Genomic DNA, 25,655 nt, shown 5'->3' with positions numbered 1-25,655 from the left:
GGTTTGGTACATAGAACCGCAATAACTGATTCAAAAGCAGCATTTTTTAGTCGGTTTCGCTTTCTAACGTTGAAAGCAAGAAGGATTAGAGAGACCAGCGTCTTTGTGGTGTTGGTTGGCTATCAGATTAAAGTTGTTGGACCAGAGCTCCATATTGTGTGTGTTCTTGGGAGCGACATCGTGATAATTAACTTTTGAGACTCATGGTCTTTCTCCTGGCAGATATTTCTGACTACGTCAACATAAATAATATTGATTAGCAATTCAGCATGGCCCGACAGCAAACCTGGATTTTCCAAGTAAAATAAAATTTCTTCTCATTTTGCCCCGGGACAAATATTTAGGGAAAGCCACGCTGCTACATGCAATATTGCACGATCGCACGCGCTCCAAAAACAAAAACAAATATTACATGGATAATAAAGGCATGTTTGGTTTCTATTCTCATTTTTTATTTTTAAAAACTGTTTTGTGATGCAGTTTTTAAAATTATTTTTTAAAATAAAATAAAATGAAAATCAATTTGATTATGTTAATTAAAAAATAATTTTAAAATTTAAAAAATTAATAATAATGATTATAGATAGCTAGTGGTGGTTATTAATAATAGAAAGTGGTCAAGATAATTATAATTTTTATTAAAAAATGTAATGTATTTTAAAAACAAGAAAAATAAAATAAAAATAACTTGAAGTTATTTTTTTTTGTTTTTAAAAACAAAAAATACGAAAATAGTTTTGAAAACAATTAAATGAAACACACTTATTCAAATAAGTTTTAAAATTTTTCTGTTTTTTAAAAAAATAAAAAATAAATGAACTTTGTAGTAATTAATTTTTTTATGTAGAACTTCAATGTTATTACTTCCAAATTTTTGAACTTAACTGCTCATTGTCATCTATGTGATTTATTTATTTTCTAATCTTTTCAAAACTAATTAAGTAATTAGAATGAATATTTTATTTTTTATTTTGAATTTTCAAAATTCAAATACAAAAAGTTAAGGGTGCTTTCGTGTGCAAGGACATCTGAATTTAGATTTGAATCAAGTTTTTTATTTGAATACATTAAAATATTTGAATTTCAATCAAATTCAAATTTATATTTTACGATAACTTTTTTGTAATTTCAAATTTTATCTAAACCCTAATTATTTAAAATTTCACCTATTTTAACCTTGTTATTTTCGTCACATTTTCACTATCACTGTATATGCTATTTTTGTCACTCCTCCCCTCAATTCTCATTATTGTCTCTAATTCATTAAAAAATAAAGATAAGTTTCTCACTTCTAATATTTCATTTTTACTTTAAATCTCAATTCATTTCTTTTTTCCTTAACTTTTTTTCCATAATCCAAACAAATGACTTAAATACATGAATTTTAAATATGCTATTTAAAATTTAAAATTTAAAATTTAAATTTAAGTCTATCAATTCAAATGCCATTCCCCATTCAGCTCTCTCCCTCCAGCCACATCTTATCCGGAGGCCAAACGTTTGGGTTCCAAATTAGCGAACACAATCCACATCGAGTAGAACTATCAAATGTCAAATCTAAACCACGTGAAGAAGGTTCAGAACTTGTTTTTATTATACATTACAATAATTTAGACAAATACTACGTACGTGTGTGCATGAAATAAAACAAAATGGTAGGTTAACTTTTTATTTGCCAGTTTACTTTTTTGGCTATATGTATCTTAACATACAACAGCCAAGCCATGCAGAGATGAGAAAAAGAACCGAGTACATTGCCACAGGAGCTAGCCAAAGATGTATATTAACATAATCATCTGAACCGCGTGCGGTTTAGATACACTCTTAAGCCGAATTCGACGGAGGCGCTTTCATGAGAAACAAGGCAAGCGTAACAAACAAGCATCCAGGAAAAAAGAAAAGTACTCGAGATTAAGTAAAGGATATGACAGCCATATTCAGCTAATTTAGTTGGATAAATAACGAGTCATCCAGGACTGGAAGCGAGACCAAGCCAGCTGAACTGCGGCTTCATCTTCATCTGGCATTCCCATGCCCTTCCTCCTCTGGATTCCTTCTGGAGATCTGTTCATGAATGCATGTGCATTGCCAGGATACAAGTGCACCTCATACGGAACTCCAGATGCCTTCAGTTTCTCCTCCAAGGCCTTAGCAGCCTGAAACATCAAATGATGTCAGAAGACACCACAAACAGATAAGACTCAAAAAATACGCATTTCGCCTTGTCTGATGCAGGGACCATTTCTTGAACTTATTTCAGAGAAGCTCTAAGAATAATTGATAGGATAGAGACATTAAAAACCAGATATGGGAACACAAAATTTGGGTTTTGCCCCTGCAAAGATGAAATTAGAACAATAGCATCACAGGAGAAGCATTGTGTTCCTTTCAAGGGAAACACAGGCCCTTCCTGAACGTGCAACAGGAATGCAGAGATAGAGTTCAGAAAGATAGAAATGATGCTTCTGTCATTCAAAACCGTACTTTGATAGCATAGGGCTTTTTATCGTCTTTCTTTTTTGGGGGAAAAAAAAAGGAATTCACCAGCGGGGGCTTTAGCAATTATTTTATATAAATGCCACATGTTACTAATTTGAAGGTTGGATCAATTCAATGGATGATACTGAACAACTGCATCTTGTGCAGTCCTTTATCAGCTAGCAAGAAAAAAAAAAAAACCACTTAAACTGTTAAGGTTGGATGATGGATCCAAACTAACAACAATTTAATGCCAAGAAAATAAAAGTTTACCTTGTTTAACAAAATACTCATCAAGAGAAGAAAAGGAATCTGAGAATAAGACACCAACTCATCTTGGATGCTATGAAATTACGAACAAAGTGCACATATGGGCAGTCTAGAAGCATTTGAAAGGCCATGCAGGTTAAAAACATGATTTTTTTTCTTTTGTTGGGTTTCCTGTCACACTTTGGCAACATTGGAGTGACCAAAATGCCAAAGGTTGAAACATCACTATAGAGATTGGGTTGTGTTAAAAGGTACAGGTCTGGGCTGAACAGGGTTTGATTCACTTATGACCATAAGAATTTGCAATTTCAACCCACAAAAAGATCCTCAAGGAGGAATTGGAGTTGATGTTTAAGAGGTGAATCATAATGACTGAAAACTATCTAGTTCCTTTTACTAAGGCTGCAATTATTGTAGGTTGAGATTAATAAAAGCTAAAAAGCAAACGGAAGCCAAGCTACGTTCATGTCATTTTCTTGCTGAACATAAATGAAATAATATGCAGACTACATCTATTGGCCATTCCATTTTCATTCCATCTTGATTCTTTTACGAAGAGAATGCATATTAATTCAAAGCTCTGATTTGTCAACCATCCATTTGTCTCTTACTAACTCCAATGGACATTGATTTTAAGCTCTAGAATCGATGAAACTCCCTGAAAACAGAAGTCATGTTTAACAGAGGACAAAGATAATCCCATACCGTGACATCTGAAAAGCCAACAAAATTATCCAGTTCACCAAAGTGAGCCTGAACAGGAGCCTTGGCTTGGGCAGGGTCTGCAAGTTCTGAAGAAGGGACTCCATAGAAAGCTACAACAGCATCAACCTCTGGAACCAAGACAGAACTTGCAATAGAGAGAGCACCACCCATGCAAAATCCAGTAACACCAGACTGTGGCAATAATTTTACATTTAGTTTATCAAAAGGTCTAGCTTCAATTGGAGCAATACGTTAATTTGAAATTATACTCAAAAAAATGAAAGAAAACAGTGTTAATCAAATCACAAATTTTAAGTAAAAAGACAAACCAATGCTGTGCTCACTATTTGAAAATCTGAGGATCTCAACCGTCAGATTTTAAACTTATGACAGGTTTGCTCCCCACCCATAATTTTTTAAGCCAATAATTATAAATTGCTTTCAATCAATTTCCGTCTAGTGCTATCAATACATTATTATGATCACTATCCTCAGTTTTTCTAAATTAAGAAAAGAATGTGGCTTTGAAAGATCACAAATGTTGACTGTTTAGATGTTCTGCATTGCTGCATTGTCAGATTTAAATGTAGGAAACTATAGATTTGGGGTAAATGCATAGCAGCCCGAAGAGGCATTCTGATTAATTATTAATCACGTGACATTTTTAAGCAATACTTACAGCCTACAGCAGCTACCTAGTCACCACTGCACAAGTTAAGTCATAAGTCAGACCCAGATTAATCTGCTTTTGAATCGCATGGCATGGCTACTGAATGGATAGATGAAAACCAGAAGAACCTTCTGAAACTATGGAATCCAAATAAAAGTAAAATTATTAAAAAGTTAATAAAAAATTAACTTCCGGAAATAAAAAGGTAAATAAAAAATTATATTTAAAAACCCACGAGTCAAAGATGGCCTAAGAGAGGACATTCTTAAATAAATGAATTTTATCTGGACAACACATGAACACTGGCAAACCTTTGTTGAACCATTGGCTTTAAGCCAGTTCACTGAAGCACGAATATCCTTTACAGCACCTTGCCAGTCAAGACCATCCATCAAATGCTGTGCTTCTGCAACATCCAGACCAACTTTCCCTCTGTAAAGACTGAAAAAGAAGGAAAAAATCTGCCATAAGACATCCAAATGCAACCTATAATATGAAGTGACGCATAATGAAAATTTTAGAACTTTAGTTAGAGCAAAAATCTTACTCTGGAATAAGAGCTTTGAATCCAGGACCAAGCTGAGAAATCTTCACAGCATGGTTCTTAATTTCAAAGTCCACCCCCCACCATTCTTGGAGCACAACAATTCCAGGTGCATTTTCTTTGCCAACAACATAAGCATCGAATGTCTGATAATTGAAAAGAGAAAAAAAAAAAAAAAGAAGATGAACAACTACTGCATGTAAAACAACATGAAAAATTATGATAGCATATACCACAATAAAAATTTAGATACATCACGATGACAAGGGTTAAAAATGAGTTTGATCTAAAGCACAACACACTGCATTACAGCTAAAAAGCATGGAAAAATATTGGGCATCAGGTCTCATTAGTATAGGCTATAAGATACAACAATTAGTTTCTACTCTGTTACTTGATCTGCCCAAGTTGTTAAACAGAATCTCTAGGTATAAATATTACAGTTTCCAAGTAGAGAACACACTTGACACAAGATAAATGGCATCATTCAGTCTTCTGATTAGGTTTAGAAACAACTTCCTCGCTGTTCAATAGAGCAGAAGGAACAACTTCATAATAGTAGTTTCTCATTCGAAGTTGCTCCATAAACAATGTAGACAGAATTTGAATAACGTTTTAAATGGATGTAAGCATGCTAAAGAGAGGGTGTCGGCAACGGTCCAAGATAATGAGTTTTATTCGTCACCTTCAAAAGGTCATGGACAGTCACAAATCTACGGCAGAAATTCATAAAATCCTCCAATAAAATTAAACTGTGTACGTCATCTAAGCACACCCGCAAGCAAAATAATCTATTTTGACCGCTAAAAGAAAGCAGTGCAGTGTAGTTCTAAAAGCCCAGAGTCACCAACTCAAACTTCTACTGATAAGATCAATTCCCAACAGCACCCAGACTCAACAATATAAAAGAAAAGGAAAGTGACATCAAAAAATCATCTAAAGGCATATGTCAAACCCTGAGAACGAAAAATTGGCCGAGATGCAAGTCGGATAACAAATTCGGAAAAATTGCCAGACCAAAAATTCCGAAATCTATTAACTAAAAACAGCAAATAAGTCATGGAGGGAGGGTAGGGGTACTCACAGTGTCATCCCTCTGAATCTGAATTTTCTTGAAAGGAGATGATGTAGAATCAGCCATGGAACGGACTGAGGTGCGGGAAGCAGAGAGGGGAATGAAGTTTGAAATGGAGAAAGGAGGAGGAGACTTGCGAGGGATTGCTCTGAAGAATCTGGAAGCAGAGGATGCCAGAACAGCGAACATTCCTCGCTGGGTTTTCACTTCACTGCATTCCTCACTCTCTTGCCCGTGTGGGACTATTAAAATGGTATGATCGCGGGGAGGAGACGAAGCTGCACAACGGTGTCGTTTTTTGCGTTGCGGGGCAAGTGTCAATATAATAATATGCCGGGAAATTGCCCGTAACAAACAATGATAAATATAAAGATTAATATATAATTTAAATTCTTAATTATAAATTCCAGGCAATTTAAATCTTATATTTATAATTGATATATTTTAAACTTTAAATAATTAAATTTAAAATATCCGTGCCCTCATTGTTAATTTAGAATTAACAGTCATTGCCTTAGTTAAAATAGATCCTATCATTTTCTACTTCTCCAAGCTTTCACTCTCCTCGATGTTTCACTGTTGCTTACCGCAAATGCACGAGTCGTAACAAGTAATATAATAAAAGTTAAGCATCATTTCTTTAAGAACTTGTTTAAAAACAATTATCAAGCAAAAGATAAAGTGAGTTCAATTAAGTTGAGTCAAACATAATTAGGTGAAAATGATTTTGAAACTAAATTAACACTAAAAAATAAAGAAAACAAATTGACTCACAGACTTTAAGCACCAATTTGGATCTAAGATTATTTATTCTCTTGTGTCTCATAATGTAACATCCTCAAATTTATAGACCGATTTTTTGCAAGTTATTAATTCAGCAAATCTTTTTTTTTTTACTTTTTTTTTCATTGAACCCTTATCATGGTAGAAAAATTTCTACCATGATACATCCAAGACAATATATCACAGGTTTTAAAATATCTCAAAAAGTAATTAGAACCATGAGGGACAGACATGATTCTCATAGCATATTATTCAAATCAGGTCATAAATTAAAAGGGACAGACATAATCCTCTTGAACATATAAATGCATTTAATAAAAAGGATTAGAGTTTACATGCTCCACAAAGAAGATATGTCCTAAGTTGGCACAAGATACATTGTATAATCTAAAATAAGAGGCAACGTAAAAGATGGTGTCTCATACACCATAATTACACCTCTGGTGCTTTCTCAGCCGGACTCACTCCTGTAAAAATATTAACCACGGGGAATGAGACTTAAAAGTCCCAGTAACCAAAAATTAATATGTAATGATGCATGCGGATGTAACTAATCATGCGATTGTTAAGTGGGCACACAAAACATTTAACCGAACAATATTTTCAAACAAACCAAACAAGTATTTAATTGCATGACTGCACCTTATATCCTCCTTTCACCATGCTCGGACGCCAAATCACCCGGCCAAAGGTGAGTTGGACCAAGCGACACGCCACTCATTGGGTCCAATGAGGGCTTACCACGTGGTAATAATTAACCGAACAGAAATTCCCATTAACACCATACATTAAAATACCCTGACAAGTCATGCATCATTCAAATATCCAAACAGGAATATATCCAAACAATAATATCTCATCATGATAAACAAAAATAAATTTTTAACCCACTTGGCAATAATTTCAAACAAGTATATAGTATTTATTTTCAATAATTCATAATTTTTTCAAACAACAAAACAACACATAATCATTCACAAACACACTCATCACAACACATTAATAATGGTTACCTTGTGTCTTGAATAACAAGTTCCCCTTCACAACTCCTTTTTCACCACTATCTTTGTCAATATAATCTACATAATTATTTCACAATACTATATATTAATTTTACATTAAAATAAATAACTCTAATTTAAAGAGTTAGAAAGTCTTAGATCTATAGTCCATATTAACACTAATTTAAGATTTATACCTCATTTAACTTTCCAAATTCTTTTCTAAAATTCTCGTACCCTAATGAACTATTTTTTTTATCCTCAACTCACTTCTAATATCATAATTTCATCCTTCTATATTCTAAAAATTCATTCAAAAATAAATAAAAAATTTTAGAATTATCCTGAAGCCTCAAATCACCTTTCTATAACCTCAAAAATACCTATTCATACTTAAATAAATATTTAATAATCATAGGTTTATCCCTACGTCTCAGATTCCACATAAATTCAACCATATATATCTAGATTTTAACTCAAAAATTTTTAAACATGAGTTTCAACCTTAAAAAAATATTCTATAATATTTTTTATATCCCTAATAATTTTAACCTATATTTTTAATCCATCATATCATCAGATTAACTATCCTATAGAAAAATCCTAATCAAAATATTTACTCTATCCTACAAAATAATCATATCACTAGAAAGCTAATATTATTTAGAAAATAACTATAAAATTAATTTTGTAATTAAATAAATTTTTAAATGCTAATCTAAATAGGAAAGTTAGAACATACCTGAAGAAAAAGAAAATAATTTCCCCTTGCGAGAAAACACCGAGCAACGTGAGAGGAAGAGAGAAAAATAATATAAAAATGGGATTGTGAGTTCCAAAATTATATTAAAAAAAACTATAGGTTTGAATTTAATTATTCAAACCTTTGGGCCAAAAGTTGTAATTTTCTCTAAATTGCATCTTAGCCTCTCATGCTTCCTAATGCACACACCCCCTCCTTTTTATACATGAAAGCACCTCTTCTCTTCCCTCATCTAACCAATGTGGGACTTAAAAACAACAACCTTCCACCCCTTTTTTTTGTTCCTTCTACCTTCTCTTTTTTTTTTTCAACACATACATAAAAAAAAATTATTTATGTATTATATTTTAACTAAATATTGCTTACGTGATTTTAAATTTAAATTTTTAAATTCATAATTAAATACCTAACCATAATATTATTTCTAAATAACTTCAAATAATATAAATTCCTATTATTATCGTTTTTTTTCTCAAAACCTAAATTCCACAATTTCTTTATTATATAAAAAAAATCAGGATGTTACACATAACACCAAAATCATGTCCTCTCTTAAATGCTTTCAATAAAAAAAAGTGTTAACTTAGAGTTTTAAAAATACATGAATAAGCTCTCTTAAGTCATGAACAAGTATTTAGTTAAATTAATTGCCAAATTTCTTGTTATAATTAATAAAACTCAATTTTTCACTCCAACCCTAATGTGGTTATGCAAGGTTAGCAAGTATATCTCTATCCTACTAGCAAAACCATCCATTCAACATACAAACATCAAGTTCTTGTACTATTTTACCCAAGTTTTACAGTTAACCTAGCCCTCTTAAATATCAATCAAGTGAACCCAACATTTAAATGATGGCCAATTACTTAGAAGCATTAAGAAAAAAGTAAAATAAACACATATATATTATTAATCACAAAAAGAGAGAAGGAACATAATGTTAATCCATATAAGGGTTTTAAATAAGCCTAGAATAAAGTGTTTAGCTACCCATAATAATTTAAAAGATACAAATACATAAAATATATGGACCTATATCAGAATATAAGAGAGAAAAGGGAAGAGGAACAAAAAGATCGAAGAAAACAAGCTCCAAATGTTTTTAAAACTTCGTTCTCTTGGACCTAACTCTTTCAATACCTAAACCCTAGCACACCAAGCTTCAAATGGTTGTTCAAAGTCTGAAGAATGCATTTTGAGTTGAACTCTCAACATATATATGACTTGCCAACCAATTTTTGATAAATAAAATGCAATATTTTTCTGACAGCAGTAAAAGTCACAAACAAAAGTTGCAATTTTTTGATGACTTTGGCATTTTTATAGCTGACAAAAATTATTCAATTTGTACTTGATTTCTTCATCCAAACTCCTTCCAAAAACATTCACAAAGCTCCAGAAGTGCTTCTAATCAAGTCTTCGATCAAAATAACACAAAATTATGCCAAAAAATATCAAATCAAAGTTAAGAATACAAACCCAAAATAAAATGCACATTTTCCTAACTTGGATAATAAAAACATATACAATTGAGCTAAAATGTATTAGAATTTGAGGAAGATGTGATAAAATAACATGAAATTCTAGAGGTTAACACTCACTCTCTTCTTTCTCCTCCCTCTACACCCTCTTTGTCCCTGATAACCTAATGAGCCATGTATCACTAGGATTTCCCTTAAAGCTGCCTAGCTCATCTTAGACTATCATCGTGATTCTCCACAACTTATTTTTCCTATTAATTCTTATAGTGTTTTTGTTGGGTATAACTTACTGAATCTATTTAAAATTAGATTGATGTACACTGTAAATCAAGAATCATTGAAAAGTTCGTGTGTTTACCAGTACTTCAGAGTCCCAGAACTCTATGAAGACATGTTAAAGAATCCGCTTTATAGGAAGGTCTCTCTACATTTGCATTATTTTTCTTCCCTTAAAGATTTCAATTTTACCAATTCGATCATCTGAAAGAAGAAGAATGATATTGTTCTCTGCCTTGAACCTAAGCAAATCATCAAGGATAATTTTCTTAGAGCAAGATCTTTTTGGCTCAATGAAGGAGAAGAAAAAGTCTGTGTCAATAAACGTCGAGTTCTCTATCCTTATCTTCAGCACATTTACACCATTGTTGACAAAATCAAGCTACAGGGAAAACATGATTTGAGGTTGTTTACAATCACCGACCCTATATTGGCAGAGATAAAAGACGGTAGAGACCTGTCTCTTTCACATATCCCTCAACTTTTGACATCATTGCCATAGAATGAAACCTTAAGAACAAGGTGAAACTTGACCTCAAATCATTCTTGAAGGTGAAAAGTAACATCTAAAAAATTTAATCCAAATTAATTAAGTTGAATTGGGCTAATTTATTAAATTAGTATGGTATGTGGCCATAGAGGACTAATGAATATATTGGTTGTAGTTTTAGCCTTAGATTTTGGTTTGGAACAGGGTCAGGTCACTTAAAGCTCGAAAAAAGAAAAACACAATGAAGTGTGGCTCTATGCTAGATGCTATAACACGTAAAGCATGTGCCACGACACATTAGGCTAAAAAACTCAAAAAAATCACTTGGTACCACATATTGCAAAGCATATGACGTGAGGAGAGAATGGAAAGCACTTAACAAGCTGTGCTAGCACTTAAAATCTTAGAGCACTTGAAGCAATTTGGAGCTAGAAAATATTAAAGATAAGTTCCCTAAGCTCCTCTCTTCCTTCTCCTTTCTCTTTTGATAGTGATTTTCTGTCCATAGAAATTATAGGTCTGAACTCATTGACTTGAATAAAATTAATGAAAATTGTTTGAGTTATTTAAACATATGATTCAAGTCTGTACATGTTTTTTGTGATTGAGGAGCAATTATGTCTAAAAGTTGATAATAATGAGGTGGTTAAGAAGGTTTGAATGCCATTAATAATGAGCTAAATATATAATAGAGTCAATGTGAGCTAAGAACTGTTAATAAACCTAATAGGTAAGCCTAAATGCTAAAAATGAGAGCTTTAAACATTTGAAGTATTGGAATAAGAACCTAGGTATGTATAAATAGAGGCATTAATGGTTGTAGGCATGATTAACTGTAAATTAATTGTCCATGTGTCAATCAAGCATTTGTTTGAGGGTTAAAACCTTTAACTACTTAAAGGTTTGGGGTAAATAGGAGAAACATATCTTTTTGTAATTGCATGTTAATTGATATAAGTTTTCAAATAATATTTATATTGAATATTAAGAATAACCTCACATTTGTTAATATATGTTATTTTGAAAAAGGGATAGATTGAAACATCGGTAGTGATGTAACATGTGTATATTTTGATAAAATGATTATGACTTTATACATTGTCATATTTTGTGAAACTCATGAATGTGACTTAGTATAGATGATAATATGTATATGTGAATGTGTAGTTGTGGTTTAAAAGTAAATGGTATACGTGTGGAGATGTGATAGTATGATGTGAATAAGGAAGGTGATTGATTGATGTATATATTCACTGTGGTGGGATGTGGAGTTATATGCAATGCTTGGATGACATATCTCTCGTGTGAATGAAATCAATGAACTTGCTATTATTATTTATAAGCATGAGAATATGCAAGCATAAACTATTACGTGATCATATTGGTGAAAGTTTGCCTAAGGAGAAAAGTAAATAAAATCCACATAGTATGGTCATCTTTCAATATTCGAAAGTGAGCCTTGTCCCATTATTTGTCAAGAGACTCAAATATAGCTATCTCAACTTATTTTGTCAAGGAGACTAGTTTAAGGTTTATGATACCTAAGAGATTCGAGAATCAGGAAGCAACAATCTAAAAGTGAGTGTAGCAACCTTTTATCGAATTACTCCTTACCATTGGTGAGCTTGGATAGTCCATTTACATAAATAGAACCCTAATTGAATTATAGTCTATGGTTTCAATTGAAAGTTATAAGGAGAATATGAGGTTGGAGTCGATCATGCATAGTATCTAACGTGTCATATGATTGTACAGTTTATAACAAGTTATGATATGTAATTGTGCTATTGTCACGTGATTGTTAGTATTATGGCAATGTGCAGCGTAAAATGATTTGTGAAAGTGAAAGTGTGATAGTAACATGAATTGAGGTGAATACACTGTAAAATGGTTTGTTGATGTATATGTGATCGTACGTGTTTTTATCACTTAGTATGCAATGTGAAATACTCTAGTTATTGAGTGATTGTATTTCCCAATTGATTTTTGTCATTATAAGGAACTTTATGTTCATTTTTATCATTATACATCTCAATTGATTTTTAAATTAAATTATTCAAATAAATTTCAGTTTGTCCAACCAACTTTAAAAAAAAAATAGTATCCAAATATAAATTATGTTAAAATTATATATTTTTTTCTAACCTCAGTTTACTAACTTCAGTTTATTCTAACTTTAATTGTGAATTTTCTTAATCTAAACACACATTTAGTCTTGTTTATCAACAATATAGGCTTCCAACTTTCTTAATTAATTACTACTTGTCATTTACGTGTTTATTTTTCTCATTTTCTACCTTTTATCTTTTATGCAGTACGTGATGGTTGGCTGGTTGGATTGGCAGGAATGCAGGGAATTTTCTGTGCGGGAACAAATGCTTTCCATAGAAGATAAATACTTTATGGTCTTTCTTCAGACCACATAGAAAATGGTACCGGTCAAACATTTATTATTATCCCTATTGTAAATTATAAAGCATTATGAGATAAAATTTTACATATTAATAAAATATATTAAATATATTTTATAATTTTTTTAAAATAAAAATATAAATTTTTTAAGATATCATTTATATAATACTCTAATTATGAAAATATTAAAAAAAGAAAATAAAATAAGAAAAGTAATATTAAAAAATATTATTAACAAAAATTTAATTTTTTTTAAATGTCTGATATTTTGAGATGTATAATTTCTTTAAAAATATTTTATAATATAGGACGAAGGTAATATTATAGTTAGAAGACATATTCCTTATATTTAGAACATGCGTAATAGTATATAATTTGCATTAATGATTATTGATTCATATGAGAAGTTTAAACGCTTTATTGTAACAATGATTTGGCCAACATAAATAGAAGTTCTTTGAAGCGTCCCTAATAAAGCTACTAAAGGAAAGATTCATTTTCTAACAGGGCTTTTTGCAGGAAACACTTCACATAATAATGACGAGTTGGTTCAAATATTTGGAGGTTCAAAGGAGTTGGTGAAATCACCCCTCTCGCTTTACAAGACAAAACATATTCTCCTAATCCAAATGTTTCAAAATCTCTCGAGGAAGCCGGCCGAGTTGCTTCTTGTAAATATGAATATGACAGTGGCTGGGGGAAACAGGTCTGCAACTTAAACTATTGTGAACTTTTACCCAACTTAACTAAATAAATGAGTTCAGTTCCTGAGCTGAAATATTTCTTTAATTTCCTCTAAATGCATCCTTCTAAAACTAAACTTTCAATTTAAGTATTAATCATCTATGATTGCCCCTCGCATGCATGACTGTTTTGAAGCGTATCTGGAAACCTGTAGGCGGGTTGGATGTATGGAGCAGCGGTGGACGATGTGCTTACTGGGTTGACAGTCCATACGAAGGGTTGGAGATCCGAAATGTGTGTGACAGACCCAATGCATTTTCTGGGTACAGTTTTCGGTAAGCTTCATGGAGGCCATGACATACTTGTGGATCACTGCCCGGGCTGCTCGCAGTGTTCCTGAATTGTGCTATGCCATTCTTCCTGTTTATTGCATAGTGAGCGCACATCATCGTATGTGAACCTCATACTTCAAATGAATTTATGTTTTTGTTAATTTGTTGAAATTAATGAATATCAGGGGCAAGGCATGTGGATTCATGTTGCACTGTTTGTTATTTACAAGGTACACACTTTATCAGAGTGCACTGCGACTGGACTGTCACTAAGAGGATGGTGGAATAACCAAATAATGGCCATGACGGCTTGGCCTTTTTCTGTGTTGAGCGTGATACTGAAGATCCTGGGGATATGTGACACAGTGTTTGAATTGACACAGAAAGACCAACCAGTTCTAGTGATGATGAAAATGCCGGTAGATTCACGTTCAATGAGTCTCCGATGTTCATACCAGGCACCACCATTTTGCTTCTGCAGCTAACAGCAGTGGCCATAAAGCTGATAGGGTTGCGGCCACCGGCTCAGAGTGGGAATGGGTCAGGCGGAGGCGAACTCTTCTGTGTGTTATACATCATACTGTGTTATTGGCCGTTTCTAAAAGGGCTATTTGAGAAAGGAAAATATGGGATTCCCTTATCCAGAGTGAGCAAGTCAGCAGGACTGGCCTTCCTTTTCGTGCACCTTTGTAGAAGTGCCATTAAGGGTTCATGAATCATGATGCTTTTAGTCTTGAATTTTCTTTTAATATGCTTTGTTCTTGCAGTCATGTGTCCGTGTCTCTTTCAACCGTTTCTTTGAGTTTGGGGTCTAAACCTTGTTTTCCGGCCACACAAATTAAGTCAGCTGTAGATTAATTAAATATCTGAAAGTGTATTTAGTAGTTACTTATTTATTCTTTGCAAAACCATGACGAGAATGTTGATACACTTTGGAACGTGAAACGGATAAAAACTAAACCAGAAAACACAACAGCAGCAAATCTTTGGTTAACTACAACCCTGATAAGAAATGAGGTTTTTCATCAATGACATACACAGGTTGACAATTAGCAACAATATTTGCTTCTCTATGGCCGAGCGATGCATTACAATTTATGTAAAGTAAATTCCTTGTCTAATTAATGACTTCCTAAGGATGACTGGAGGTCCGATCCCTAATAATCAAATTTATTGTTGTAGCACAGTTAGAGAAAAGCTCCCAAAATTGTATAGGCCATAGGGTGTATGGAACCGGCAAAATTCCAGTGCCATCTTGATACCAAGTAGCTTTGCTATCGTTGACATCGATACGTTATATTGGACGAAATTGAATTAATATATTTTTACACAAAATTATACATAACAATAAAATTTATTAAATATATTTTATGATTTTATTTTTTGAAAATGAAAATATACATATTTAAAAGTACTCTTCATTTACATTTTATTTGTTTTTTTTGACAAATAAAGAGAATATATGAAAAGAATAATATTAAAAAAGTATCATTAATAAAATCTTAGTTGTATTAAAATTTTTTATATTTTAAGATGTAAAATTTTTTTAAAAGTGTCTTTTAAATTGAGACAGAGTACAAAATACTCCATCCTTTACAGTGGTGCTTTATTTTTTTCATAATCTTCAATATAAGATTTTGTTTTCTAAAATATTTTTCACCGTGATATTCCCCAACCAACTAAATATCTCTTTTAATTAATGAATTTCAGTGATGATGATTTTTGAAGTTTTAAAAAAATTAACCTTTTTTAAACAAAATCCCTTAATATAAGTAAGATAGTTACTATATCGATATAAAAAAATTGTGCTCGTGTAGAAGATGATGCCGGTTAATTCAAGGCCATGTAAGCCCTTAGGCCATTAAGGCAATTGCCTTAGGCCTTATAAAAAATTATTTATATAAAAAACCTATTGATCTTCCTCTTATAAATTAATTATATAATAATCTTTATTGTAGTATGATATATTGAGAATATATGTTATAATATTTTCTGTTTTTCTATTAGTAAAATCTTATTACTCATTCATGTGGAAGTTATAAGAAAAAATTATTTTGCATATGTTTTGAAATTTCAAAAAAAATGTTGAAATGATTTTTTTTGACAAACCGCTATTAAAATGAATGTAAAACCTAATCTTAATAAAAATTATATCATTTATAAATTATAACACATTAAGCCTCTATAATAATTTTGCATTAGGTCTTTAATATTCTTCCTGGGTTGATCCCCCATGAGAAAGGGTAATAAAATGATTGAGAGGGCAGGACAAAAATATTTTTTTTTTTAAGGTAAAAGGGAAAGGCAAAAAGCGCAAGTACATGAAATTAAATAAAAAAGGCTTGAAATCTCAAGCAAATATTAAGCACCAATGCTATTATACAGAGTCAAAAGTTTGAGCGGATTGAGCTTATTCAGATTGAGCTCAATTCGAATAGAATTTAAAGTATCATATTCCTTCTAAAAAACTCATATAATCAAGTTCGACCCTAATATATTTGGGCTTAGTGTAAGCGGCTCGAATACCAAAAAATTTTTAAAAATATTTTTTTTATTTTTGAACCAAATTTAATTTTTAAATAATTCTATTAAGTATAAAATATTATTTTAACTTTAAAAGAATACAATTAAAAATAATAACTTATCAACTTTATACTTAAATAGCTCTATTACTGTTTTGTTGTATTATGTATAATTTATTCATAAATATTTCCTTCACTTGTAAATTAATATTTTAGTTATTTAAATATTACTCTTATCATGATCATATATAAATATTTTATATATTTTAATTAAATTATATTATTTTAATTATGATCAAGTTAATTTCAATTCAATCATGGGTATACTACTAACTTTAAATCATTTTTTCTAATTAGTTCAAAGTTTTTAATAATTTTTAAGTAAATTGTATTTTTTGTTTTTAAGAATATGAGAAAATAACCATCATTGTATTATATAAAATAAAATCATTTAATAATGAGTAAAATATTATTTTTTATAATTATTTTTCATTAACTTTTTATATTGTTTAACCTTTATATACAAGAGTTTTTACTCTAATTTACTCTCAATTTTTAACCAAATATGGCATAGATAATAACTAAATAATTATTCAAGAATATTATTTTATTTATTATGTTTATCTTGTAGTAAAGTCGAGAATGCACACATGCCCAAATTTTATTTTTAAATTATTTTTTATTTTATTTTTACCTTAAACTTAATTATCTTATTTTATAAAAAATATAAAATATATCTTTTGGACACATAAATAATGTATAGGGCTCAAAAATCTTTTTTTAAGAAAATTGGATCTTGAAATATAAAAATAAATGATAAAATATACTTCAAATGTTATTTTGAGATATTTTATTAATTAAAAATAAAAAATATGAAAATATAAATATTTTTAATTTTTTTAAAAATAATTATAGAAATACACTCAAATATATAATATTTTAGTATAAAATAATATAAAACTTAAAAAATAAATTAATATTTATTATATTTTATATATTTATAAAAAACTCTATTGTTTTTAGGCTTGGCTCAAATTTTTTCATATCTATTCGAGCTAGTTTGAGTAGATCTGAATATTAAAAAATAATTTTTTAAAAAATTTGATTTTAAATTTTTTAAGTAAGTTCCGGTTAATTTGTCAAATTCAACCTAAATTATCCGTTCCATTATGATACCATGTTTCTGTGGGTCCATCCTTCATGGGCCATTGCAACCTGGAGATATATCAGGACGCCTTCAATTATTCAGATGCTGAATTGAAGGCTGTGGTCTGTGGAAAATGTGCAGCAGAGACAGCCAACAAACTTCATGAACCCCACAAGAAACCCAACCATATACGCAAACAACAGCTCTCCTTGCTATCTCTGTCTCTTTCAAAAGCCAAGGTATCGTCTTGAAAATTCAAAGATTGAATCAAATCAAATTAAGTTTGATTTATTTAATTTAGTTTATTTAATTATATGATTTGATTTGATTTTTTTAATAAAAATTTTAATTAATCAGTTTGATAATTATTGAATTAAATAAATTAAATCGATGGAATTATATATATTTTTCTTTTTATATTTTTAAAAAGTGAATAAATTTTCATTTAAATAAATAGAAAATATCTTTCTACCTCTTACAATGGTATTATTATTATTTTTGTTTAATATAATGTTCTATTTTTTATTTCTATAATTTAATTTTTAATGTAATAGTATTAGGCTTTATTAATTTTTTCATGAATTATAGTATAAAAATATTATTTTTTTGTTGGGCTTTCAATATAAAAAAAATGTATAAAAAATATGTATACAATTAAATTTCATAAATCCAAATTAAAACATATAAATTAAATAGATTGATCGAATCAAACCAATATAATTTAGTTTAATTTTAATTTAATTTAATTAAACATTTTGATTCGATTCAATCAAACTTTTTATGTGACGCGGTTGATTAGTTTTAAAACAATTGGAACCAAATTGAGTAAACTGAATCAATGCTCACCCTTACCCTTGTATCACAAGAATCCATATGAATGTCCATCGCACGTGTCACAGAATCTCAAGGTGATTCTACACTGTGGTGCCATTTTCTCTGGTCCGCAACTTTCATGGGCTATTGCAGCTCCAAGACATTGATGAGCCAAACAAGAAACTGGTTGGACTTGCTCCTCACACTGATAAGTACTATCGTGTTTCTCCGTGTAATAAAATCTGGACTACTTCAATTTTAATTAAATGGTTAAATTTAATATATGGTTTTATAATAATTATAAAAAATTTAATATTAAATTGGACTTTTAAATTAAACCAAGACCAAATTGATGATTTTATAAATTTTTATATTAATAAATATAAAATAATAGGCAAAATTAATCTTTTAGTCCTATAATTTTTAAGTCACTTATAACTCAGTCCCTCAACTATGACTCGCTGTGATTCAGTCCCTCAACTATAAATCACTTATGACTCAGTCCCTCAACTTTTGAATCACTTACAAATTAGTCCCTTAACTTTTGTTAATTTTTTTTTCATGTTAACTTCTATCTCACATTAATGAATAAGAAGAGAGTATTTTAAAATGATATATGAGCATTTTTTTACCCCTCTTATTTAATAAAAAAATTTAAAAAAATTAAAAAATAAGAACCGAGTTATAGGTAAATTAAAAATTGAAAGACTGAGTTGCAGCAAGTTATAATTAAAGGACTGAGTCGCAGCGAGTCATAATTGAAGGATTGAGTTACAGATAAAAGTTGAAGGATTAAAATATTAATTTTTTTAAAATAATATTTTAAATCTAAAACATCAAAGTGATAAGCACCAGTTGAGTACGAAACTCCACGACTTACACTAACAACGAACTCTCTCCCTGTCTCCGTCTCTTTCCAAAGATAAGGTATCCTCTTGAAAACACACATGCGCTGCTTTTTTAGCCTTTCTCTAAATAAAGCCGTAATTATATGTTAATTTTTTTTATCAACGTAATTATATGTTAATTCAAGAGAACAAAATCTAAGTTTCTAGAATTCATTTAACCTATGGATAACATAGACGGGTGGACCACTCAACCTGGGATTCAATGTCTATCTTGTTAATCAGAAGACACCGTCTCGTCTGCAATATATAATAACAAGTACTTGCACCATTGCCTGCGCCGATCGAATAGTAGAACGGTGCAAAACATTAGAATATTCAATGGAGGGCCGACTGTATGAAAAGATCAGTCTGAAACGAACGTTTCAGAAAGTGATGGATAGCTTCATCTTACTCCTTCTATTGCTTCTTAGCTACAGGGTCATCTCCCTCACCAATCGCTTCACTTTCCCTTGCTTTTTTGCCTTCCTATGCGAATCATGGTTCACCTACACTTGGTTTGTTATTCTCAGCACCAAATGGACTCCTGCACGCGTCATCACCCACCTCCATTCTCTCCCTCGACGGTATATTACTGTACTTGCACCTTATTGCACGTTGCATAAATAAGCATTGTTGTTTTATGATGCGTCAATGTTTTTGGAGAACAGGGTACCAGAGCTTCCGGCGGTGGACCTGTTGGTGACAACGGCGGACCCCGTGCTTGAACCACCCATCATCACGGCGAACACTGTGTTGTCTCTGTTAGCACTGGATTACCCGCCTCACAAGCTAGCTTGTTATGTTTCCGATGATGGGTGTTCCTCTGTTACTTTCTATGCCCTAGTTGAAGCCAGTCAATTTGCTAAGCTTTGGGTGCCTTTCTGTAAGAAATACAACGTCCAACTCAGAGCTCCTCTTCGCTTCTTTTCTGATGAGCTCACTGGTGCCAATAGCCAACCCTCCCCCGAATTTTCACAAGATTGTCTACGAATGAAGGTAAAGTTCTAACGTACGATATTTCAATTACATTCCTTTTATTTTCTTTCAGCAGTTAATCTTAGGTCAATGATATACATGCATATTTGTATACATATAAGAGGAAATTAATGGTTTCGCTTGTTGGGTTTTTCAGGAAGAGTATGAAAAATTTAGGCAAAAAATTGAAGATGCGAGCAGGAAACCACACCAATGCAAGCTTGAGGGAGAATATGTAGTTTTCTCAAACACAGAACGGAGAAATCATGGAGCCATAATTAAGGTATCTAAACCTATATCATTTCACTGTGAAGCTCATGGATGTCTTATAGCCTGTTCACCTCGAAAACATGTTTTTCATGAGTTGTAGGTTATATCGGAAAATAAAGAAGGCCAATCTGGTGGGTTGCCCAACTTAGTCTACATCTCAAGAGAGAAAAAACCAGAGCATTCACATCATTACAAAGCCGGTGCCATGAATGTTTTGGTAACACCATCTTCTACTCTAGTTCCTTGCCAATTTTGTTCTGTCACGAATTCCAAGTTAGAAAATAATAAATCATATCAGAACTAGAATTCTCTGCGAAAAATGCTCTATTAATTAAATTCTCCTGACTGTTATTGTTATGTGCAGACTAGAGTGTCAGGGTTGCTGAGCAACGCTGCCTACATGCTGAACGTAGACTGTGACATGATGGTGAACAATTCGAAGACGGTTAAGCATGCAATGTGCATATTCCTGGACCCCAAGGGCCACAAAGAAGTGGCATTTGTTCAATGTTTTCAGCAATTTTATGATGGCTTAAAAGATGATCCTTTCGGAAACCAGTGGGTTGCTGCTTATGAGGTGCTTTTAAATTCAACAACACCTTTTCCGCTAAAGAAAAATCCCCTTCAGCTTGTCTTTTTAGAGGCATGCATTATCGCCAATTGAAATTAGCAAGTGTGAGAACAGAGGAGCTCATAATTGCTTTCATGTTTTGTGGAAGTGCAGTACATAGTAGTCGGATGTGCAGGGCTTCAAGGGCCTTATTATGGTGGAACAAACTGCTTCCACAGAAGAGGAGTTATTTACGGCCTTTCTCCTGAAGACATGGAAACTGGCTATCAAGGTCGTGGACATAGAACAAGTTTCTTGTCTCTTCATGATCTAAACTCTTAATCATTTTTGTATATTTTGCAGAAAAATTTTCAGAGAAGGAATTAGAGCAAAAATTCGGAAGTTCAAAGGAGTTTGCCAACTCGGCAGTACAAGCTTTGGAAGGGAAGACATATTCTACTCCGAATATTGTTTCTCCTTCCAAATTACTAGAGGCTGCAGGCCATGTTGCCCGTTGTGGGTATGAATATGGCACTGCTTGGGGCAAACAGGTTGGCACCAAATTAATTAAAGCAGTTAATATAATATGCCTCAATAAATTGTTGCCCTCAATGCAGTGTCTATCAACTGAAAAGGCTTAAGATATTTCAAGAGAATGAGAAAAAAGAACATAAACGAAGGAAAAAATGTTATTGCAAACTTAAACAAGATACATTAAACTATAGGCTTTTTCCCTTCTTTCTCTCACAGGCTACTCCTTTCTTTTTCTTTCCTCTCTTCCACTCTCTGCTCACTACCCACACTCCCACAACACCCTTCTCTGTTTTTCATTTTCTCACCCATCACTTGATGCACATAATGATTAGCCAAGTGCAGTATTTATAGATGAAAATGAGCTAACAAGCCACCTTTCTTGCTTAGAAGATTCTCTGTCTCGTTCTTCAAGCTGCAAATCTATGGCTAACAATCACCCATGAATAGTAACTATCGATCTTGGTTGGAAGGCTACTCCAAATAATTTATTTTCTTTTTCTAATTTATTTATTTTATTCATTAATTTGGGCTTAAAAATTTGTGATGATTTTTAACACTCAATAACCTTCACACTTTAGCTATTACCAACCAAGCCATTTGCTGAACCTGAGCACGATGAAACGGAATAAGTAACACCAACTAGACATGATAGGTTAGAGAGGGAGCTCTGTACATTTGTCCAGGTATGAATAACGCAGCTCCCTGGCCTTTTTATATTTTATATAAAATTATATAATTTTTCTTTGTGTGAGGAACTTATTTTGATATTCTGATTTTATTGAAAAATGTGAACACATAAGACCTATTTTCTTAGAAATTTGTTTGTGAGTATAAGGAGCAAGTTCAACCAATAGCAAATAATATCTCCCTTTAAGTACTAAGATTAATGGATAAACTTCTCTCAATTAAATTATTACATATATAGGAGTTGGGTTTAAAACCCTACTAATTGAGTAATGAGAGCTTCTACTACTCAAATCAATTTTAATTAGTTCTTTTCTTTTCTTGAAATTTGAACATTGTTGTTTGCTTTGGAGAATTCAGGTGGGGTGGTTGTATGGATCATTGTCAGAGGATGTCCTAACAGGGCTGAGCATCCATAGAAGAGGATGGAGGTCAGAGTGCCGCACACCTGAGCCCATTGCCTCGCTCCCGGAGATTTCATATCCACAATGACGCAGCAGAAGAGATGGGGTTCGGGCTTGCTTGTTGTCTTGTTGGGCCCCCAAAGTCCAGTTTTGGGCTTCCTCTTCGGCAAGATCCAATTCAGGGAGATGTTGGCCTACATGTGGATCACCAATTGGGCCCTACGCTCTGTACCTGAACTATGTTACGCTCTTTTACCTCCATATTGCCTCATAACCAACTCCACTTTCTTACCAGAGGTAAGCTTCCTGCACTGAAATGTTTTAGTCTCGCCAAAGCATTTCGTGGCTTTTTTTTTTTTTTAAATGACTTACGTGCAATGGCTTTTTCAGGAGCCTTGGGCATGGATTCTAGTTTCCCTGTTCGTGATTTACAACGTATACACTCTGATAGAGTACAGGGCAATGGGACAATCGGTTCGAACATGGTGGAACAACCAAAGAATGGGAAGAATAAAGACGATGACGGCCTGGTTTCTGGGCTTTGAGATAACACAAAAGGAACCCCCGAGTAGTACTGGTTGCCATTCCGATAATGTGGCTCCGTTCAGCTTCGACGGGTCTCCGGTGTTCGTGGTGGGAACCACCATCTTGGTGGTTCAACTCACAGCTCCTATTATCAAATTATGGAGGATGTTGGGAACGCAGAAGAATGGGAGTGGAAATGGGGAGTTGTTTTGTTGTGCGTACTTGGTAGTGTGTTATTGGCCATTTCTGAAAGGATTGTTTGGAAAGAGAGAACATGGGATTCCCTCCTCCACTGTCCTCAAGTCTGCAACTCTGGCCCTTCTCCTCCTGCTCTTGTGCCTTCCTACTGTTACCAATCATACAACAACATCTAGTAAGTAGAAAAGTGAACTAATTATGCAATATACAATATTTGATAAACTGTCAAGTATTTTTAAAAAATAAAATAAAAAATTTACTTATTCTATGTTTTCTTCATATACTTTTATGTGATTAATGCCGCGGGGTCGCTATCCTTTCCGAATTTCACACAAGTTTCTCCTCCTTTCCTCTTTTCACTTTTTTTTTTTTTCCCATGGCATCGTATTTACATCGAAAATACTGCTAAGAATTTCCAAGTCCTTGATAGAATCAATGGCCACTCTGATCTGTGAGAGATTTTCGGCATAACCCCCGAAGAAATGAAGAGATGGAAATATATAGCAATTCGCTTAGATAGAAAATGTTTTCACTGAGGATTCATACGGATTAATAATTAGTCTGGGAAATTATTTTGCGAGGAAAAACAATTTTGACGAATTTAAATTTAGTTTACCCAATCAATTGATATTTTAATTAAACAGTAATAAATAATTGTCCCATAAATTAATTTGTTGGTTTTTCCTACCCAAAAAATCAAAAAAAGAAAAGAAAAGAAAAGTGAAAGCATAGTCTTCTGCAAGAGATGTGTACCACGGAGGCACAGTGTGCAACCGTCAGACTATTTGCAGTGATCAATGTCCCGCGAACATGACAATCAATCCGGATTTGATTAACTTGAATCCACTCATTTGATAAATATTGTCTCGGCAATAATTATTGGCTGATATCAATAGTTAAAAATTATTAATATATTATCGTCATTCCAATCATCCAATGAATGGAGACGCGTGTTCCTTACTGGCCATTGCACGTGGAATTCAAAGAGAGTATATATCCGTGGAAATGTGATAAGGAATTGATGGACTGAGCTGGAAGCAAGCAATAGAAAGCCTCTGTGGATAATTTTTAATAATTATCCACTAATTATTATTAGTGGAATGGAATATTTCACTAATTCTCGTACTCCATCTCTCTCCTCGAGTCTCTGTGATTTGATCATTTTACATTAACTGGCACCACCACCTTGTCTTTTTAATGTTTCGGTGTCTCCCTTCCACATCAATCTCTTGTTTCTTTCAGAAAGAAACTTGTTAATTACGGGTTCTCTGAAAAGCCACGGATTTCCATTAACTTTAAGGTCTTGTTTGGTTCATCAGAAGTATTTTGATGGAAATAAAATTAGAAAAATAAAAGGAAATGAAATCAAAAATGAAAATGGAAATAGATTTAAAAGTATGTTTGATATGATAGAAAAAATGGATAGAATTTTTTTTTGTCAATCATGTTATTTAAATTAATTTTAAAGTTTAAAAGACAATATTATCCCTACTCACTTCAACACCATTTCCACTCAATCCCTCCTTTTCATCGGGCGACCACTCAACCCAGAATCAAGAATGAATCATGTGACTCATAATCAATCAACAATGTAAAATATGTAACAAGAATCAACAAATAATGCATTAATTTTGAATTAAAATTGTGTTTCCAAAAATCCAAATCATGCATATTGTTCAAACACAGATCCATCAAACCTAAAAGCTTCAAAATTCAAAAATATCAAAGGCGCTGAGGGTAAGGTCTTAATGGAGGTGGTTGCTGATGTTCTCACTTCAATTACCAATTCAAGATTCGAAGAGGAGCGGTGATTAATAAGTCAAAGAATAAGAGACGTGTTTAGACACAGTAGAGATGGTAGGCATATGAAGAGAGATTGGATAAAAACCCTTATCTCCAATTGCCTTCCATCTCATATTCCACAAACTCATTGAAGGCTTGACAATCTAAACTTCAATATGAGACTTCTCAAAGCTAGAAAAATGGAGCATGAGATCATCACTCTCCCTAAATGCAACAAGCCATCGTCTTCAGTCACTTAATTGTCGTATATGTTCTCGCCCTCAAAGATGGGCTTGATGATAATCTCAGTCATCTTCAATTGCCTCCCATAGTGCCTCCCATAGTGGTGGAGAGCATAGATCAACAAAGATGGCGGTGGAGGGTGAAGGTCGGTTGCTAC

General features: G+C 32.5%; 2 protein-coding genes and 1 long non-coding RNA gene across 3 annotated transcripts; 1 reads left to right on the top strand and 2 right to left on the bottom strand.

The window, feature by feature from the left end:
- Nucleotides 1–1,767: 1,767 nt before the first annotated feature.
- Nucleotides 1,768–5,976, bottom strand: LOC129312672 (uncharacterized). The gene is made up of 5 exons (XM_054955343.1): nt 5,752–5,976; nt 4,671–4,813; nt 4,435–4,564; nt 3,454–3,645; nt 1,768–2,156 (listed from the first exon to the last, which is right to left on the bottom strand). Exons 1-5 carry the CDS (start codon nt 5,929–5,931, stop codon nt 1,947–1,949), a joined length of 855 nt encoding a protein of 284 aa, XP_054811318.1. The 5' UTR covers nt 5,932–5,976; the 3' UTR covers nt 1,768–1,946.
- An 890-nt stretch (nt 5,977–6,866) lies between these two features.
- LOC129312673 (uncharacterized) lies at nt 6,867–8,383 on the bottom strand. Its single transcript, XR_008593666.1, has 3 exons — nt 8,269–8,383; nt 7,539–7,604; nt 6,867–6,992 (listed from the first exon to the last, which is right to left on the bottom strand). It is a non-coding gene; the product is annotated as an uncharacterized LOC129312673 (long non-coding RNA).
- Nucleotides 8,384–19,625: 11,242 nt separating this feature from the next.
- On the top strand, nt 19,626–23,736 carry LOC129314624 (cellulose synthase-like protein H1). Its single transcript, XM_054958102.1, is given in 10 exon segments — nt 19,626–19,917; nt 20,002–20,329; nt 20,466–20,591; nt 20,679–20,795; nt 20,943–21,155; nt 21,303–21,420; nt 21,492–21,679; nt 22,707–22,806; nt 22,809–23,047; nt 23,141–23,736. Coding segments are annotated over 10 exon segments (2,190 nt in total). The 5' UTR covers nt 19,626–19,672; the 3' UTR covers nt 23,657–23,736.
- Nucleotides 23,737–25,655: the final 1,919 nt, after the last annotated feature.

Source organism: Prosopis cineraria, unplaced genomic scaffold (assembly GCF_029017545.1).
Source record: "Prosopis cineraria cultivar Desert tree isolate PC_DT_omini unplaced genomic scaffold, ASM2901754v1 PC6, whole genome shotgun sequence".
Lineage (NCBI taxonomy): Eukaryota > Viridiplantae > Streptophyta > Magnoliopsida > Fabales > Fabaceae > Prosopis > Prosopis cineraria.
Note: the sequence above shows the minus strand (reverse complement) of the source record. Positions and strands in the feature narration are given on the sequence as shown.

What these genes read in the sequence shown, in the direction of transcription:
- LOC129312672 (XM_054955343.1), bottom strand. Translation starts at nt 5,931, where the DNA reads ATGTTCGCTGTTCTGGCATCCTCTGCTTCCAGATTCTTCAGAGCAATC. An exon ending in AAGCCAATGGTTCAACAAAG is followed by an intron (nt 3,646 to 4,434) that starts GTTTGCCAGTGT and finishes TTATTGCCACAG; the next exon opens with TCTGGTGTTACTGGATTTTG. An exon ending in TTGGCTTTTCAGATGTCACG is followed by an intron (nt 2,157 to 3,453) that starts GTATGGGATTAT and finishes TTGATGTTTCAG; the next exon opens with GCTGCTAAGGCCTTGGAGGA.